A 17366-nucleotide genomic window follows, 5' to 3' on the forward strand; every position below is an offset into this window, starting at 1 on the left:
CCCCCTCCCTCAGGAGGCCGCCTCCCAGCGGCCCAAACCCACTCTTCCTTCTGGGAACGCACAGACCTCCAAAGCCCGCTGAGGTGCAGACTCCGAATGTGTTATTTCTCCTGTTCTCCCATTTTTTAAAGTTACGGGATTTTGACACCTGGGGGCAGACCCGGGCGCAGAGCCTCACCGTGCCGGGCCTCGTGAAGTCCACGCTGCGCGCCAGGCTCTGCCGCATCTGGTTGCTGAAGAGGCGGACGCAGACGCTCTGCAGGTACTCGGGGGTGATCTGCCGGAGGACAGAGGATGGACGGCGGGTGAAAGGGGTGAGACATCCCCGGAGCCGTGAGAGGCACCCTAGCCAGTGTCGGAGCTGACTCTCAACAGCCTCTCCGAGGGCACAAAGGTGAGCTTTTGCTTTAACATCGCAGCCCTAGGGAGTTGAAGCACTGAGCCTGACGCAAAAACTAACACACTACTGGTGTGGTCACGGGATAGCATATTTAAGTTACAGAACTCCACTTAACGTACTCCTGCCGTCATGTAGAACAAACTGATTTTTCTTTTTTCTTTTGGCTGCACAGGGTGGCTTGTGGGATCTCAGTTGCCTGACCAGGGATTGAACCTGTGCCCTCAGCAGTGAAACTAACCACTGGACCGCCAGGGATTTCCCATAAAATAAACCGATTTTAAACCATTTTTTGTTAATTCAAGCAACAAAGTCACTGGGTGGCCATAATGTGATGGAAAGAAAGCCGGACTGAAAATCTGAAGATCTGGGCTCAAGCAGTGGACTCGAGAAAACGAACAGCTCTGCCTCCTGCTTTCCTGACCTGTCGGACGAAATGAATGAGGCCACGGCTCTGCGTCACGGGGAGGGGGGTAAATGAGATCAAGGGAGAGCCTAGCACATGACAGATGGCTCAGTAAACGCTTATTGAATGAGTGACGGAGACACTTTATACACTGTCCCGCGCTAGACAACAGGTGGCTGGGTTACTGCTGCATCGATGCCACTGCATCATGGCCTCTTCCTTCAGCACCTCTCATGCCTCTCTCATTAGCTACCATGATTCAGGATGGACATCCAGCATCTAAGGTGGTAATCTCTGAAACGGTTTCATCTTATGTCTTTTCTTTTTATAGGGGTAACATGTGCTCATTTAAAAGGTAACACAACCTCTCCCCAGCCCCACCCCACAGACCAATCCCTGGAGGTAACTACTCTTAACAATTTTACCCCTCCCAGACTTTTTCCTGTGCCTGACTGTGAGAGGGAAGCTCCCTGGAGGTAACTACTCTTAACAATTTTACCCCTTCCAGACCTTTCCTGTGCCTGACTGTGAGAGGGAAGCTCCTTTTCCCCAGCCTCATGATCCCATGTGTTGAACTTCCATATGGTAACGTAACTGGCTCTCTTTCTACCCCTCACTCATCCGTCCCCACAAGAGGAGGACAACTCAACTGGTTGGTGAGTTGGAAAGAGCCAGAACACTGGGCTAGACCCTTTTGTCTCCCTGTGGTCCTCCTGTCTGTCCCCTCGAAACATCTGGTCTGTTTTGGCCACCAGAAAGACTGCCCCTCTGTGCCAGATGTCTCTGGTCATCCCTCGACACTCGTCTATAAGTGACTCAGACAAAGAAGGGCCCCATCTCAAGGCTGCACCTCCTACATTATCCTGAGCCCATTTACTCTGAATTCCCACAGTATCAAAATTTAATCATTCCTTTTTCATCCCGTACATTTAACCTTTCCTTGTAAACCTGTTCCTTCCCTACAACCTAGAAACATGTCCAAATACAGTTAATATTTTAAAAATACCTTCCCCTCTCTCCTCCCTAGGCCCTCATCTATCAACCACCCTCTCAGTGTTCTTCCTTCACAGCCAAGGTCCTTGAAAGAATAGCCAATGTTTGCCGCCTCCCCTTCACTTTACCTTTCAACACACCACAGTCGAGCCCCCATCTGAATCACCCCAAGGAAACTCATGGCAAAGGCCACCACCAATGACCTTCTAAGTGTCAGAAACACTGGATACTTTTCCGTTCTGGACTTCTACAGTTTTCTGTGATTTTTGAGACTTTGGATCAACCCCTTGCTCCTGAAACTGTTTCCTCTTTTGGCTGATACCGGAACTGATACCAGACCCATCCCTTTAACAAGGAAATCTGATTCTGTCACTCTCTTGCTTAAAACAAGTGAGTGAGAAAAGGACATGAATAAAGAGTTGACTAAAAGACAAATATGTAAATGGCCAAAAAACATATGAAAATATATTCAGCCTCATACATAATTAAAGAAATGTAAATTGAAACATTCAGAATACCAAGTTTTACTTAGCAAACTGGCAAAAATTTCAACGTATAATCATGTCCAGTGTTGGCAAGTGTATGGAGAAATAGATGCTCTGATATGCTACTGGGGGTGGGGGGGGGTGGGTAGACATTGTTGAAATCTATGGAGAAATAATTTGGCAAAACACCTCTCAAAGTTTTAATGCCCATAACCTTTGACCTAGCAATTCCATTCTTAGGATCTTATCTTACCTATATTCAAAGGTATACAGTATATACAAGGATGTGATGTTCATTATAACAGTTTTTGTTAAAGCAAACAAAAAAATCTAAATGTTCCTCATCGGAGGTCTGATGAATTATGGTTCACCCCTGTAGTGGAATAATAACGTACAAGCATCAAAAAGAATGAAGTAGGTGTGTGGAAAGATCTCCAAGATATATTGAAAGTGAAATAGCAAGTTTGAGAAGAGTACTGGATCCCAAGATCCCAAGTAAGTATGTGCATACCGTACGCACACGTGCACACACATGCACAGAAGTGCTCTCAAATAATCCACAAGAAAGTGTTAATCTTGAATGTCAGTAAGAAAATGAGACTTAGAAATTGTGTGTGGAAGGCCTTTTGCTCCTAACTATATACTCCTCTGAGTTGTTTCAATCTTTTACCAAGAGCACGTGTTTCTTTTACATGAAGAACAAGCTAGTTAAGATTCCAGTGTTCCCCCCAACCCCATCTCTCCCTGTTTTGATCGTGGAGGCCCTTCCAACTCCTGCCTGGTGGTCTGCAGGCCTCTGCTTGCACACTCCAGTTGTAAGAGCTCATGTGCCTATCTGTGGCCCGCATGCCACACCTGGTGTCGTGTCGACCCTGGCTGTAGAAAGCACACCAGGATGGTGGCAGTTAAGTTTTAAGAGGAGAGAAGGAAAAAGGAAAACACACACTTTCTTTTTATTTATTTCTGTACTGTTTGAATTTTCTTTCTTTTTTCTATTTTTTGGCCTCGCTGTGCGGCATGCGGGATCTTAGTTCCCTGACCAGGGATCGAACCCGTGTCCCCTGCCGTGGAAGAGCGGTGTCTTAATCACCGGACCGCCAGGGAAGTCCCTGAATTTTCTATGTACATGCCTTCTTTTTCTTCTTTTTTTTCAACAGATGTGTCATGACACATCTTTATCTCAAAAAAGACACATGAACAATGGGGGACCTTCCTTACCATCTTGCCACTGACTGTGGCCTCCAGAGAATCCACCAGCTCTGCTGTGACTCCGATGAGATTGTGGTAGTCCACCTGGATCTTATTGTACCGTTTCAAGTACGTCATTGACCTACGCTCAGCTTCTACCAGCTGCTGGTGGAGCTGCTGCAATACTTCTAGGAAGACAATATATATTTATATTAAAACAAAAAAGCAACAATTTAAAAGACCCCTACAAAATAAAAAATAATTATATTCTTCTCAAGGGAGTACCATGCCTACTGTCAGAATATTTTACCATAACAATGAACTTGATGCTCCGTATTTGTGTTTAACACTTCTTCTGTCTCATGCCACTTTTAATTACAAAGTGCTTTGTAATCACTGATTTTTTTCATTTCTTATCCCCGGTAGTTCAATTGAGTCATCACTGGCTTTCCTAACAAAATCTATTTCCTTGGCTGAACCCCATGCAAATTCTTTTAGTTCCTCTCTCTATGTACAAGAAACAAACTCAATGTTTCTTTCTAGAATCAGCTCACAAAATGGTTGAACCAAAACTGAGTTTTTTTCTCTGTTTGTGCCCCGTGAGGTTGTCTGGGGGATAACTCATAACCGCAAGAGAGTTCTTCATTTTAAGTAAAGGTTAGGGCTGCTTGACAGGTGCTGAGAAAACTCAAATCCAGGATTAGGTAAGATTCCAGGTGTTCATTCTGCCAGTTCGATGAAGCATAAGTCTTAGAGCGGCAGCCTTGGAAGGTTCTAGGGTTGTCTCCTTGGAATCCCCCCCACCCTGGCCCCGTACCCCATGGCAGTGCTTGACGGCCACGCCACCCTGGGCACAGCTGGACTATACAAATCTTCTTCGGTGTCAGTACTCCTTGGCCCTATCCTACTTTTTCCCTTTCCTGGAAGGCTATGTTTTGGATGGAAGGACGTGTTGCTGCCCCCAAACCCACGTTAACTCAATATTGTCCCGATCCAGGCACTGTATAATACTTAAAGCCTTCATTTTAGAACACATTTCATGTATACAGAGAGAGCCTTTACAATTATAAAGACCAAATATAGCCATTATTTTATAATAACTTTAATGGAGTATAATCTCTAAAAATATTGAATCACTTATGTTGTATACCTGAAACTAATATAATATTGTAAATCAACTATAATTCAGTTAGAGACCTGGGTTCAAATCTCTACCCTACCAATTTCTTGCTGGGTAATCTGGGGCAAGACACTTAATGTCTCTGCTTCTCATTTCTTAACCTATAAAATGGGGAAAATGGTAATGATCTTGAAGGGTTATTGTGGGGATTAAAGAACACATATACTCAAAGTGCCAAGCACAGGGCTGGCCCACAGCAGCTGCCCACACACAGCAGCTATTATTATTATTGCCTTTCACGGAAAGGGGTCAAAGGTTTTCTAAATATATTTCTATGCAAGTAGATAACTTGAAAAAGGGGCTGAAAGGTTACGTCCTAAAGCAGTGGTAAGGCACATTTTGAAATATATCAGAATCATCCAAAAATAAAGATGATCAAGCTTTACCTTCAGAGACTCTGACTTTGTGGATATTGGGTAGGGGCTAAGTATCTATGCTGTCAACAAACTCCCGGCTCTGACACAGACCACGAGTTTGAGAAACACTGTCCTAAATTATGTTTTCCTCCTAATTTGTGTCCTAAACAGCTATGAGGATCTCCCACATTCAAACTGTATTTCAAACACTTTCATGTGTCACAATTGTTGATGTGCAGAAATAAAATATTTTAACTACTAAAACCCAAAATATCACATAATGAATTATTATTATTATTGAACGCCCATCAAATCTCAGTATTGAAAGATAACTTTAAAAAGTCATCTGACACAAATTTACATCCAGTACTTGAACCTCTGGAGAACATTCTTAGAAATCATTTATCAATCTTCTCCTAATATAATATTGGGAAGGAGTCACTACCTTCCTCCTACACTAAGTATCATTTAAGCTTCTTCATACATCCAAAACTCAAAATTACATAAACAAGAACTTCCAAGGATGAAAATTTTAGATTATTCATAGTCCCATTTTATGGGAATAAATATTAAAGAGTATCTGTGACATTTTTCTCAACGTGTACCAAGTGGCAGACGAATGAAATACCAAAACCCATTAGCTGGGTCGAATGACTTCCCAAATTATCAGTGTTAACGTCAACAAAGTAGTCCCTCTCTAAAGGGGACTGTAGCAAAAAACTCTCCCCCCCACCCCCCACCACATAAACTCATTGTACGATTAACTAAACGTTAGGGACTATTTGTGGAACTTTTGCCTTGGGAACCCAGAACTGGAATTTATGACAGTTTCAAAGTATGGTAACCTGAGGCAAAAGAGCCTTCACTGCCAGCAGCCTACAGGAAAGAGAGAAGTAGGCAACTGGGCTGAAACGTTCATAACCCTTTCAAATACACCATTTAGCAAAAACAGCCTGCTATCCAGAGATATCACCTTGCAGACACCTTAACTGGCTACACACAGGACCTAACCATTACTGTAAGCTATTTGGGTTACAGCTCAAAATATCAACTTTATTTCTGAGCATTAAACAGAACTTTGACTCTTTTTTTCCCTGTCAAATTGTGTCGGGGAAGAGCTAAATCAGACTCCATGTTCCGATCTGTTTCTTAGACTTTAACCTTTGCTTTTCCTTGCTTTTGTTATTATAAGCATACCTAATAGCCTGCCTCAGGGAACCCTGCCCACCTGTGGATGGCTGCAAGAAAGAAGAAACTAACACATCCTCTCTCCGAGTCTGGTCATTCCAGAAGATGCTTTGCAAGACTGATGGCCCTTTTACTTTAATTCACCACCTCTCCCTCTCTGATTCTATAAAAGAAACTGGCATCCAGACCCAGATAAGATGGTTTTCCAGAGACACCGGTCTGCCGGCTTTCCGAATAAAGTCGTATTCCTTGCCTCAAGACCTTGTCTCCGATTCATTGGCCTGTCATGCGGCGAGCAAAGCGAGCTTGGACTCAGTAACAAAAAGTTTTATGAGACAAGGACAACTAAGCTAAGATGCCTTGCCATGCAAGATCTCAACTTTTAATGGAGATGTCTTGGTCCATGTTATTTGAATGAAACTGTCGTAATCATGCCAGCAAAATTTATTGAGACTCTTTATATTTCAAAGCCACTGACATAATTTGTGCAAAAGTCCAAAGAACTGCATCCCAAGCTTTAAACAAAAGATATATACAACCAAAAGAATGCCAGTTAAGGTCACAAAGAGTGACCTTATATTTCCTATAATTTCCTGTATTATATAATTTCCTATATTTCCTATAATTCGAGTATGAAATGAATCAATAACAAAAGTGATCCTACAGAAAAGCAGTCAAGCTTTCCCTTGTTAACATTTCTACTTCATTTAGATGCATTGTTGGTTTTTTTTTTTAAGAGTTAGATGAGGGGCTTCCGTGGTAGAGCAGTGGTTAAGAATCCACCTGCCAATGCAGGAGACACGGGTTCGAGCCCTGGTCCGGGAAGATCCCACATGCTGCGGAGCAGCTAAGCCTGTGCGCCCCAACTACTGAGCCTACACTCTAGAGCCTGTGAGCTACAACTGCTGAAGCCCGTGCGCCTAGAGCCCGTGCTCCACAACAAGAGAAGCCACCGCAGTAAGAAGCCTGCGCACCGCAATGAAGAGTAGCCCCCGCTCGCCACAACTAGAGAAAGCCCACGCACAACAACAAAGACCTAATGCAGCCAAAAATAAATTAATTAAATAAATTAATTTAAAAAAGAGAAAAAAACGAATTAAGGCAGTTTTCTGGGACCCAAAGGACGCAGGTTGGGTGGTGGTTTTAAAATATGACTGCAGGGTCTTTGACAGTTCCTTCCCATCAAGAGGTGGAATGTAAGTCTCCTTCCTTTGAATGTGGGCTGGCTTTAGGAATTTGCTTCTAATGAATAGAACACACCAGAAACAACACTGAGTTACTTCAGAGACTGGGTTAGAAAAGGTGACACGGCTTCCATCCAGCCCCCTCTGGGGACATTCATCCTGGGTGGGAACCCGGCCAACAGGCCCTGAGGAAGCGTCCACGTGGGCATTCTAGTCCAGGGCCTCTGCTGAGAGCTCAGCCGAGAGCCAGCATCAGCCACCAGACCTGTGCACGTGGAAGCCTTGGAGACAGCTCTACCCGGCTCGGTCTACACCCGGGAGACACCCCGAGGGAGAAATGACTGAGCCCACAACTCCCAGACCACGCAAGATGAAAGCAATAAGAATAAATGGACATGGTTGCTTTATGCCACTGAGTCTGAGGCAGCTTGCTGGGCAGCGAGAGAAGTAGTGAGGCAAAGGAGTATTTCTGGGGGTTGCAGGTCGAGCCCCGAGCGCCTGTCCCAACTGAGGAGCTCCAGCTGTGCTGAACGGGAGACAACCGGCCTGGACCCGCCCTGGCCAAGGCCCGGAGCTGCACTAACCCAGTAGGGAGCAGGCCTGGGCAGCCGCAGAGAGAGACCCCAGGTACGCGCCCTCCGCGTAACCATGCTGGGGGCAACGCCACCTCCGGGAGCTCGAGGCTGCAGCCTGTGACCCTCGGAGCGGTCCCCACTGCTCCTCTGAGTTCAGGCGCGGACAGAGGGCACTAGTCCTGCCGCTCCTCCACGCAGGTCCCTCTGAGTTCCGGGAGGGGAGGCCCAGCTGCGGAACCAGCGGCGCAATTAGAACCGCTGAGCTCGAGGCCCGCGAGGCCACTGAGGGCGAGAAGAAACACCCAAGCGCTTCCCACCTGAAGCTACTGAAGCACGCGTGGGAATCAAATCTGCAGCCCCGCTCATCATTCAGTTCCCTGGCACACCAAGAGCTAAATAATTTACTGATGCTTCTTTTCTTTAGAAAACTTTAACTCTCTAAAAGGAAACAGAAAAACAATGGCAGGAAGCTTTGCAATCCTCTCTAACATGACTGCTGTGAAAAGGGCAAATGTGTTATTTCACGTAGTAAAACTCCACCTGCTGGAAACTGAGGATTATACCCTCAATAGTTATCAAAGGCATGAAGCACATCATATAACCCTTTGCAGCAGAATAATTTAAGCAGTTTTCATAATGTTGTATCACAGACAAAACTCCGGCAAAGAACCCCAACTGTGGCCACCAATTTCATGTTAACTAAAAATTTTCTCACCTTTCTGGAAAATGAACAGGTCTGGTAAAAATTACTCATCTTGGAAAACCATCATTTTATGCTAAAAGTGTAAGGCTGGAATTCCTACTCTGAATGCAAAAAATGGAAATGCTCTGTAAGAACGAGAACTCCATATTGCTGCGGAGATAAGACCCTGTTAAAGTAGTTTAAGGTAAAAGTGAAAGATACTGAAGTAACTCTTTCCCTACCCACACTGTACTGCGCCTTCTAACTGTGCTGCTGCACTTAGGTCCCTCTGGCTCTTGCTTGGATTCTCGTTGTTTCTCCGTGTCTTAGTTACCAGACATACAAGACAAAGCTAACAATACCATCCACCCTGAAAAGGGGGTCTCAAGGAACGCAGATTAAAAAGGACTACAAAGCACTTCATAAATATTTAGATTTTTAAAGCCCTCGTTTGCCAAGTCCGCGGAATTCTCTCCATTTCATCACTTAAAACTCGAGTTGGCAAAGTTGTGATTTAAAATTTTTCATCTAGATGATTTACCTTTGTTGCTTTGTCCATTCTCCTTCTGGGATGAAAGAAGTTCAGGAAAACAGGCATTCAGGAGGCAGAAACTCAGGGTATCTCACATTGTGTTGGCCAATCTGAGAAAGAGCCCCAGCGTGGTAAAAAAGAAATCTCAGGACAGGGAAGGGCGCTTCTTAATGTTGCTATAAATAACTAAGACAGTTACTGACTTCTCGATTTTTGGGTGACTCATGACTCACAGATAAATCCTCCTCTATGCACCCCAAGAACCACTCTGAGTCCAACAGCCCCTAACTGGCCTCCTTCCCCCTTCAAAAACCTTCCCCACAGCTACCAAAACGTTTGACTAAAAGTGCAAATCTGAATTCATACCCTTTAACGCTGTAACTTCAGTGCTAAAACGTTAGCCTAAGAAAATTGAGAATGGGATGAAGAGAACATGGCACGGTAACTACAACCAGACTCTGGCACCAGACTGCCTCCTGGGTTTAAATTGCAGCTTCCACACATCTGGCTGCATGTCTGATAGCAAGGTATTTACCTGTTTTATTTGGGTTTTCTTAATTTAAAAAAATATATATATATTTATTTATTTTTGGCTGCATTGGGTCTTCGTTGCTGCGCGCGGGCTTTCTGTAGTTGCGGCGAGCGGGGGCTACTCTTGGTTGCGGTGCGCGGGCTTCTCATTGCGGTGGCTTCTCTTGTTGCGGAGCTCGGGCTCTAGGTGTGTGGGCTTCAGTAGCTGTGGCACGTGGGCTTCAATAGTTGCGGCTCGCGGGCTCTAGAGCACAGGCTCAGTAGTTGTGGCACACGGGATTAGTTGCTCCGCGGCATGTGGGATCTTCCCGGACCAGGGCTCGAACCTGTGTCACCTGCATCGGCAGACGGATTCTTAACCACTGCGCCATGAGGGAAGTCCCTGGGTTTTCTTAATTTTTCTGGTAACAGCTTTATTGAGATGTAATTCACATATTATATAATTCACCCATTCAAAGTGTACATTTCAATGGTTTTCAGTACATTCACTGAGTTGTGCAACCATCACTACAGTCGGCTGTGGAACATTTTCATCCTCCAAAAAGGAAACCCTGTGCCCGTCAGCAGTCACCACCACCCCTCCCCAGCCCTAGGCAACCACTGTCTACTCTCTGTAGATTTGCCCCCTCTGGCCCCTTCATACAAATGGAATCATACAATATGCAGCCTTCTGGGTCTGGCTTCTTTCATTTGGCATCATGCTTTCAAGATTCATCCATGTTGTAGCACAGATCAGTAATTCACTCACTTTTATTGCCAAATAATATTCCGTTACACGGACAGACCACATTTGGTTTATCCATTCATCAGTCGATGGACATCTGGGTTGTTGGCACTTCTTAGCTATTTCAAATAATGCTGCTATGAACATTCATGTACAAGTTGCTGTGTAGACACATGTTTTCATTTCTCTTGAGTATACAGCTAGGAGCGGAACTGCTGGGATGTAGGTAATTTCTATGTTTAAACTTTGTGAAGACAACCTATTTTTGAAGAATATTTAATGATATGAGGAAATTCTCTCATTTGATAAAAAATATTTTAAAATACACATACATATAGCTGTCTATCTTCGTTTATTGTAAACATTACATACTTTGGGGTGTATGTATGTACACAAATGCATTTCTGTGCTTTCCAAATTTTCTATAAGGAATATGATCAATTTTATAATCGGGAATAAAAAAAGAGTGTTTTTTTGTTTGTTTGTTTAGAAATGTAAACATAACCATGCTATTCTTCTTCTTAAAATGGTTCAAAGGCTCCTCATTACTTACGGGACCTCATAGGAACCTTCGTGCCCTGGGCCTGCCTAATCTCTGACTCTCTCTCTCAACTCTTCTGCTCCAGCAATACTGAATGCATCACAGTTTCCCAAACATACAGGCTCAGTGCCTTTGCACGAGCTGTTCCCTCTACCTGGAACTCCTGTCCCTCATTCTATCTGCCTCACAGACTCCCACTGTACTGTTCAAAACACCAACTTGCCTGAGACAACTATGTCTTGGCCTTTTCTTCGTGTCCCTAATTCCTAGCACAATATTCAACCTAATATATGCGTTGAACTGAACTCCAAATATTTCCACACAACAAGGGAAAGAAAGGAATAATGTCTATAGTTACCTGCTAGACTTCAGTGTATTTGCTTCAAAGCATGTTGAACAGGATAAAAGGTAACAACTATTTGCAAACTATAATACTAACAGCTAACAGTCAGTAACACAAGCGCTTCCATGTGTTGGGCTGTTTTAAGCAAGTTTTTCATGTATTAACTCAATCCTCATATTATTCCAATGAAATGGGTGCTATTATTAATATAACTAATATGATTTACTACGTAAAAAATTTCTTTTAGAATCTTTACATCATCCCCATTACCTTTTTAAGGAGAAACGCTTTTTAAAAGTGTATTCAAGTAATCATAAACCAAGTTGGAAAAGTCCTAATTTCACTGAAAACTGTCCTTTTATATGGAACTCTAAGAGGGAAAAGAATTGGGTATGCAAACATAATGGTATGTGGGCAGAGGGTAGTATTGGAACAAAACCTTAAAGGATATAAAAGCAGAGAGGAGAGCTGTACTCAGCCCGATGGTGGGCGGTCTCAAGGTGAGGCTGAGGACTTGAGTACGGGCCACAGGGAGCCACCGGAGGCTTAGGAAGCTGAAGCAGGAGAAACACGCCATGAAATCCCAGGGATTTCAATTCAAAGAGTTCAATTAGGAAAAGAGAATCCAGTGCTTTGGAGTTAGAACGGAAGCAGAAGGTATTATGCAGCACAGTGGCCTAAATGTTTTATTAAATTAAACAGAAAACACCAACCTTACAATTCAAAATGCTATATTCTTGTTATGGAATAACTTTTGATACATTCTTGCTCAGAACAAAAGGAGATGAACGTCCTTAGAGACGCACGAGCTTTGGGAAATCAGCCTCCCACGGGCCGGGCGATCCGTGACATTCTTCCCCGGACAAGCTCCATCTACACCTGCTGCCTGGTCCCCTGTCCGGTCAGTGCTCCCTTTTTACTCTCAAAAGTGTCCCTATTTAAACTGGATTGTGGTGACGGCTGCACAACTCTATCCATTTGCTAAAAATCATTAAACAATGCGCGCACCGCGGGTAAATTTCACAGTGTGCAAATTACAGTTGTTTTTTATTTATTTATTTTTAACATATTTATCTTTTTATTTGGCTGTGCCGGGTCTTAGTTGTGGCACTTGGGATTTCTAGTTGCGGCATGTGGGATCTAGTTCCCTGACCAGGGATCGAACCCGGGCCCCCTATATTGGGAGCACGGAGTCTTAGCCACTGGACCACCAAGGAAGTCCCAACAAAGTTGTTTTTTAAAAGTCCTATATTGAGGCTTCCCTGGTGGCGCAGTGGTTGAGAGTCCGCCTGCCGATGCAGGGGACACGGGTTCGTGCCCCGGTCGGGGAAGATCCCACATGCCGCCGAGCGGCTGGGCCCGTGAGCCATGGCCGCTGAGCCTGTGCGTCTGGAGCCTGTGCTCCACAACGGGAAAAAGTCCTAATTTGAGTGACAAGTTATATATGACTTGTCCATACGCCACGGCCTCAAGGCCTTAAAAGTGACTAGCTGATCTTCTGCGAAGGACAATTCTTCCAAAGAGTTATTTTTCAAGAAGACAGACTTTTTTTTTTCCTACTCAGACAGCTTCTCAGCACATGACATGAAAATAGGACCCTCGCCGCGTCTCAGAGACCCAACGCCATAGAAGTCAATCCTTTACAGCAGTGGTCCCCAACCGTTCTGGCAGCAGGGACGGTTTCGTGGAAGACAATTTTTCCACGGATGGTGAGGGCGATGGTGCGGGTGGTGATGCGAGCGATGGGGAGCGGTGATGAAGCTTCACTCACTCGCCCGCCGCTCACCTCCGCTGTGCAGCCCAGTTCCTAACAGGCCGCGGACTGGTTGGCACGCGCTCCCATTAACGCTTAATTCGCTCTTAAGTATGAAAGCAGCACGACCACAACTATCCCTGTTTGAGGACATCTAGGCCAGTGAGCTGCTCTAACACCATAGGTGGCCTCCATATGCTTCAAAAGGATACATATAATGTTAAAAGCTTCGGCGTGTTACTGGCTTTAAAAATTAAAGCCAGAAACTTTTCCAACTTCAACTTTAATTCTGGAGTCCAAGGATCCTGAAGGAAAGGAAAAAAAAAAAAAAACAAGGAAAAAAAAGAAAAGCACTAGATCATTAAATGCCAACAAACATTGTCAAGTTGTGGCCTTTAGGGTTAAATAACTCCACCACAGTTACTGAAATCAGAAGCAAGATGTCTTGCCAGTGGTGTGATGCTGTAAAAAACAGGTTTTAGGACATTTCACCAATTCACTTATAGAAGATTCGAGAGCCCACAGCAGGAGGAAAGAAGAGAGTACTTTCATATACAGAGAAAAAATAACCCTGTACATGATTTGAATTTTTCATGTGATTTAAACACAAGCCTGATAAGTAACCTTATTATGTTGAATACCAAAAATAATGCAGTATGGTTTAGGCATACGTGGCACTGGCAGGAATACACAATTATCGCTAAGTTACTGAGAGTCTCCAGAAGAAGACTCATTTCCATAAACCTCATCCAGACAAGAAAAACAGAAAGAAGCTGTTATCTGCCTCAAATACTCCATCACGTCCAGCATCATGACGTACATCTAGTTTGATTTGCTCTTTAAAAATAAATTATTTATCTCAAATAATGCTCATTGAGAAGGAAAAAATAATGACTCACGTAGTAAAAGAATAAGTGTCACAAGCAACGATCTTTCTCAGGACAATTTTTCTGAGTCTTCAGACAAAAGTATCCGCCACCTAAACCAACAAGTTCCACTAGAAAGAAGCTCTGCCACTAAAAACTCATGTCCACTTACCTCTGAGATCCTGCCCCATCTCCCCCAGATCTGCCCATCCTTCCCTATTTCTCCCCCCAGCTCTAATCCTCATCCACGCCTCCCACGCCACCCCATCAGTCCCTCCAGTGTGTTGTCTGACCCTTTGAAAAAACACTGCCAGAAAAGCAGAAAAGTCTGATATTTTAAAAAGATTTTGTAATTCCCCAACACAGCATGATGACTTCATTTCTCATGTGTCTGTTGTGGGTTGAATTGTGCCCCCTAAAAAGACATGTTGAAGCCCTAATCTCCTCAGAATGTGAGGCCAGGGGAACGGGGACATTGCAGATGGAATTAGCTATTAGTGTAAGCTCTTAATCCAATATGACTGCTGTCCTTATAAGAAGAAGGGAATTTAGACACAGACACAGAGAGAAGATGGCCACGTAAAGACAGAGCAGAGATCTGGAATTATTCAACCACAAGCCAATAGACACCTGAGGCTACCAGAAGCTGGAAAAGGCAAGGAAGCATCTTCCCCTAGAAGCTTCGGAGAGTGCACGCCCCTGCCAATACCCTGATTTCAGACTTCCGGCCTCCTAAACTGTGGGACAATAAATTTCTGTTCTAAACCACCCGGTCTGTGGTCCTTTGCTATAGCAGCTGCAGGAAACTTATAGCGTGCTCCAGCTCAAGGCTCTCTGTGCTCAACCATATAGAAAAGAATCTCAGGAAAGGTCTGCTAGATTGGCCAACATAAACGAAGACATCTTAAAAAACAAAACAAAATAAAATATGTGGGTATCCCTAGACACACTACAGTGAAATTATACAATCTTAAAGGCCAGAGAAAAAAGACAGACCACGTACAAAGGAACAGCAATTAGACTGACGGCCAACTTCAAAATTGCAACAGTGGGAGCCAGGAGATGAAATAAAAATACCTTCAATGTCCCAAAAGAAAGTAACTGTCGGTTCCAATAAAGACGTTAAAAAGAAAAAAAAAAAGAAAGCAACTGTTGGGACTTCCTGGCAGTCCAGTGGTTAAGACTCTGCACTCCCACTGCAAGGGGCACGGTTTCAATCCCTGGTAGGGGAATTAAGGTCCCACATGCCGCGTGGCCAAAAAAAAAAAAAGAAGAAAAGAAAAGAACTGTAAACCTAGTATTTTAACCCTATCTGAGAAAGCAATAAAGATGTTTTCAGACAAACAAGAACTGAAAGAAGGGATCCTCAACTAAAGGAGATTTTAAAGGAATGTATTTAAGGTAGAGGAGAAAATGATCCCAGATGGAAGGTCCTCAGCGCAAGATGGAGTGGTAAGCAAACATACTGGCAAACCTAAAGATAAATCTATACACATACTGACTGCATAAAATAATAAAAATTTCAAATTTGTGGGGTTAAAGTATATAACTAAAATATTTGATAATAATAGCACGTAAGTTGGGAAGGAGATAAATGAGGTTAATGTATTCTAAGGTCCTTGTAATGGTCAGGAAGAGAATAAAGACATTAACTTTAGATTTTATTATGTACACTGAAGTATCTGTGATGACCACTGAAAGAATATATTTAGAGAGCAGGGCTTCCCTGGTGGCGCAGTGGTTGAGAGTCCGCCTGCCGATGCAGGGGACACGGGTTTGTGCCCCGGTCTGGGAAGATCCCACATGCCGCGGAGCGGCTGGGCCCGTGAGCCATGGCCGCTGAGCCTGCGCGTCCGGAACCTGTGCTCCACAACGGGAGAGGCCACAACAGTGAGAGGCCCGCATACCGCCAAAAAAAAAAAAAAAATAGAGAGTAGCAAAAGGAAAAAAAATGGAATAAAATGACTCTCCATGAACACTGATAGTCTCTAAATTCCTGAACTCTGAAGAACTTGGCCTCTGCCTTGGAACATCAGACCTGCTGCGGCCTCAGAGGGACCCTTCCCTGACGCTGCCGGCTCATCCTCACCGTGATCTAAGCTGTAGCCACGCTGCCATGTCATAATTCTCATAAACAGAAGCCTTGACTGTGAGAACTTTCACAACTGTCTAACCGTTTTATATTTTCAACCTTCTAGGAGAAGACGGTAAAACTAAATTTGGACTGACCAAAGAAACAAGCACAGAATTCAACTGTGCTACTATACAACAATCCGGCTTTGATGAGCTCAGTCAAGGACCTGACCTTCAGTTTAGCAGCCACTATTCAGGAGTAATGAAATTTGTTTTACTGAATTATAGCAGAAACTGAAATGTACTGAGCTTGGAAGAACTGCATCCGTCGTTCAATGGCAGGGGAGTAAGCACGATACAGATTCTTGGAAACAGTGTGAGATCTTTAGAAAAAGTATCTCGTTATATCAAAACATTTGTCTCTAAATACCTTTCAATAAACCTCTCAGTGGGACATACTAATTTTAGTAAGTCAACAAAAATTACCTTAATAGGTAAATCTTATTCATAAATATTATTCTAAAATGTCAACTAAAATGAAGTATGACAATTAAAAGAGCTATAGGCAAATAGTCTGATGGTAATATAGTACACAATCAGGTAACCAAATATATACCAAGTAAGTGAGAATTTTAACACAAATCAAAATATTCATAGCCAGTGATTGTGTAAAGCAGCCTAGTTTTTTTTCAGGCTACTAATTTTCATCGTAATTGAATAAGTTATTGTTTCAATACCGCAGAAGTATACACAGAATGATTTAAGAGGTTAGTATATTTTAAAATATTTTGTCAGTCTGGGTTAACAAGTCTTGGTGCAACAACAAAAAAGCACACTTTATAGCACAAGAAAAGTTTGTTAAAGCAAACTACCTGTACATTCTTTTAAAAAACAACATAACATAAGCAAATTTTAGCCTTTTTACAGCATCATTCAGAAAGCACCAATGTATACAAGGTGAGACTGCCATGCTGCCCAGGATCTGAGACAAGGTTCGGAGGTGGTCACTTACCTGGAAAAGCTCTTTAAATGAGGGGTGGACCATGGGATTGGGAACAAAAGGCAGGGCATAGAAAGGGAGAAACTCCGTTGTCTGGCTCAGCGCTGCCCCTTTGGTCTCCAGGTAGGTTTTGAAATAAGAAATCCTTTCATCCAGTTCCTCTTTGTCCTGCGAGGAAGGGAGGATGCTCTTTTGAGATCTCCTGCTTGACGCCAGCTCACCTGTTCACCTGTCCTCTCTCCGAGGCTCCTTCAGTTCCAGCCACGTCGCTGGCATCCTCCCCGTCTGGCCCAGCCTGCGTGCCGTCACCAGTCATCCTAACATCACCCCTATTTCGCCCCTTCGTGAAACTGTCAGGAATAGCAGAGA

The 17366-nt window shown here is 43.7% G+C and overlaps 1 protein-coding gene across 6 annotated transcripts in view; it reads right to left on the reverse strand.

The window, feature by feature from the left end:
• Nucleotides 1-17366, reverse strand: part of ARMC9 (armadillo repeat containing 9) — a 135071-nt gene that overhangs the window by 103330 nt on the left and 14375 nt on the right. For all 6 annotated transcript variants that reach the window (XM_024740577.1, XM_024740580.1, XM_024740579.1 and 3 more), the window contains exons 5-9: nucleotides 17010-17165; nucleotides 13271-13363; nucleotides 9176-9200; nucleotides 3500-3657; nucleotides 179-277 (exon numbers count right to left, since the gene is read on the reverse strand). In XM_024740577.1, coding sequence (XP_024596345.1) covers nucleotides 179-277; nucleotides 3500-3657; nucleotides 9176-9200; nucleotides 13271-13363; nucleotides 17010-17165 — 531 coding nt within the window. The remainder of the gene's footprint in view (nucleotides 1-178; nucleotides 278-3499; nucleotides 3658-9175; nucleotides 9201-13270; nucleotides 13364-17009; nucleotides 17166-17366) is intronic.

The sequence above is a fragment of the Neophocaena asiaeorientalis genome, unplaced genomic scaffold (assembly GCF_003031525.2).
Source record: "Neophocaena asiaeorientalis asiaeorientalis breed wild unplaced genomic scaffold, Neophocaena_asiaeorientalis_V1.1 scaffold388, whole genome shotgun sequence".
NCBI classification, from domain to species: domain Eukaryota; kingdom Metazoa; phylum Chordata; class Mammalia; order Artiodactyla; family Phocoenidae; genus Neophocaena; species Neophocaena asiaeorientalis.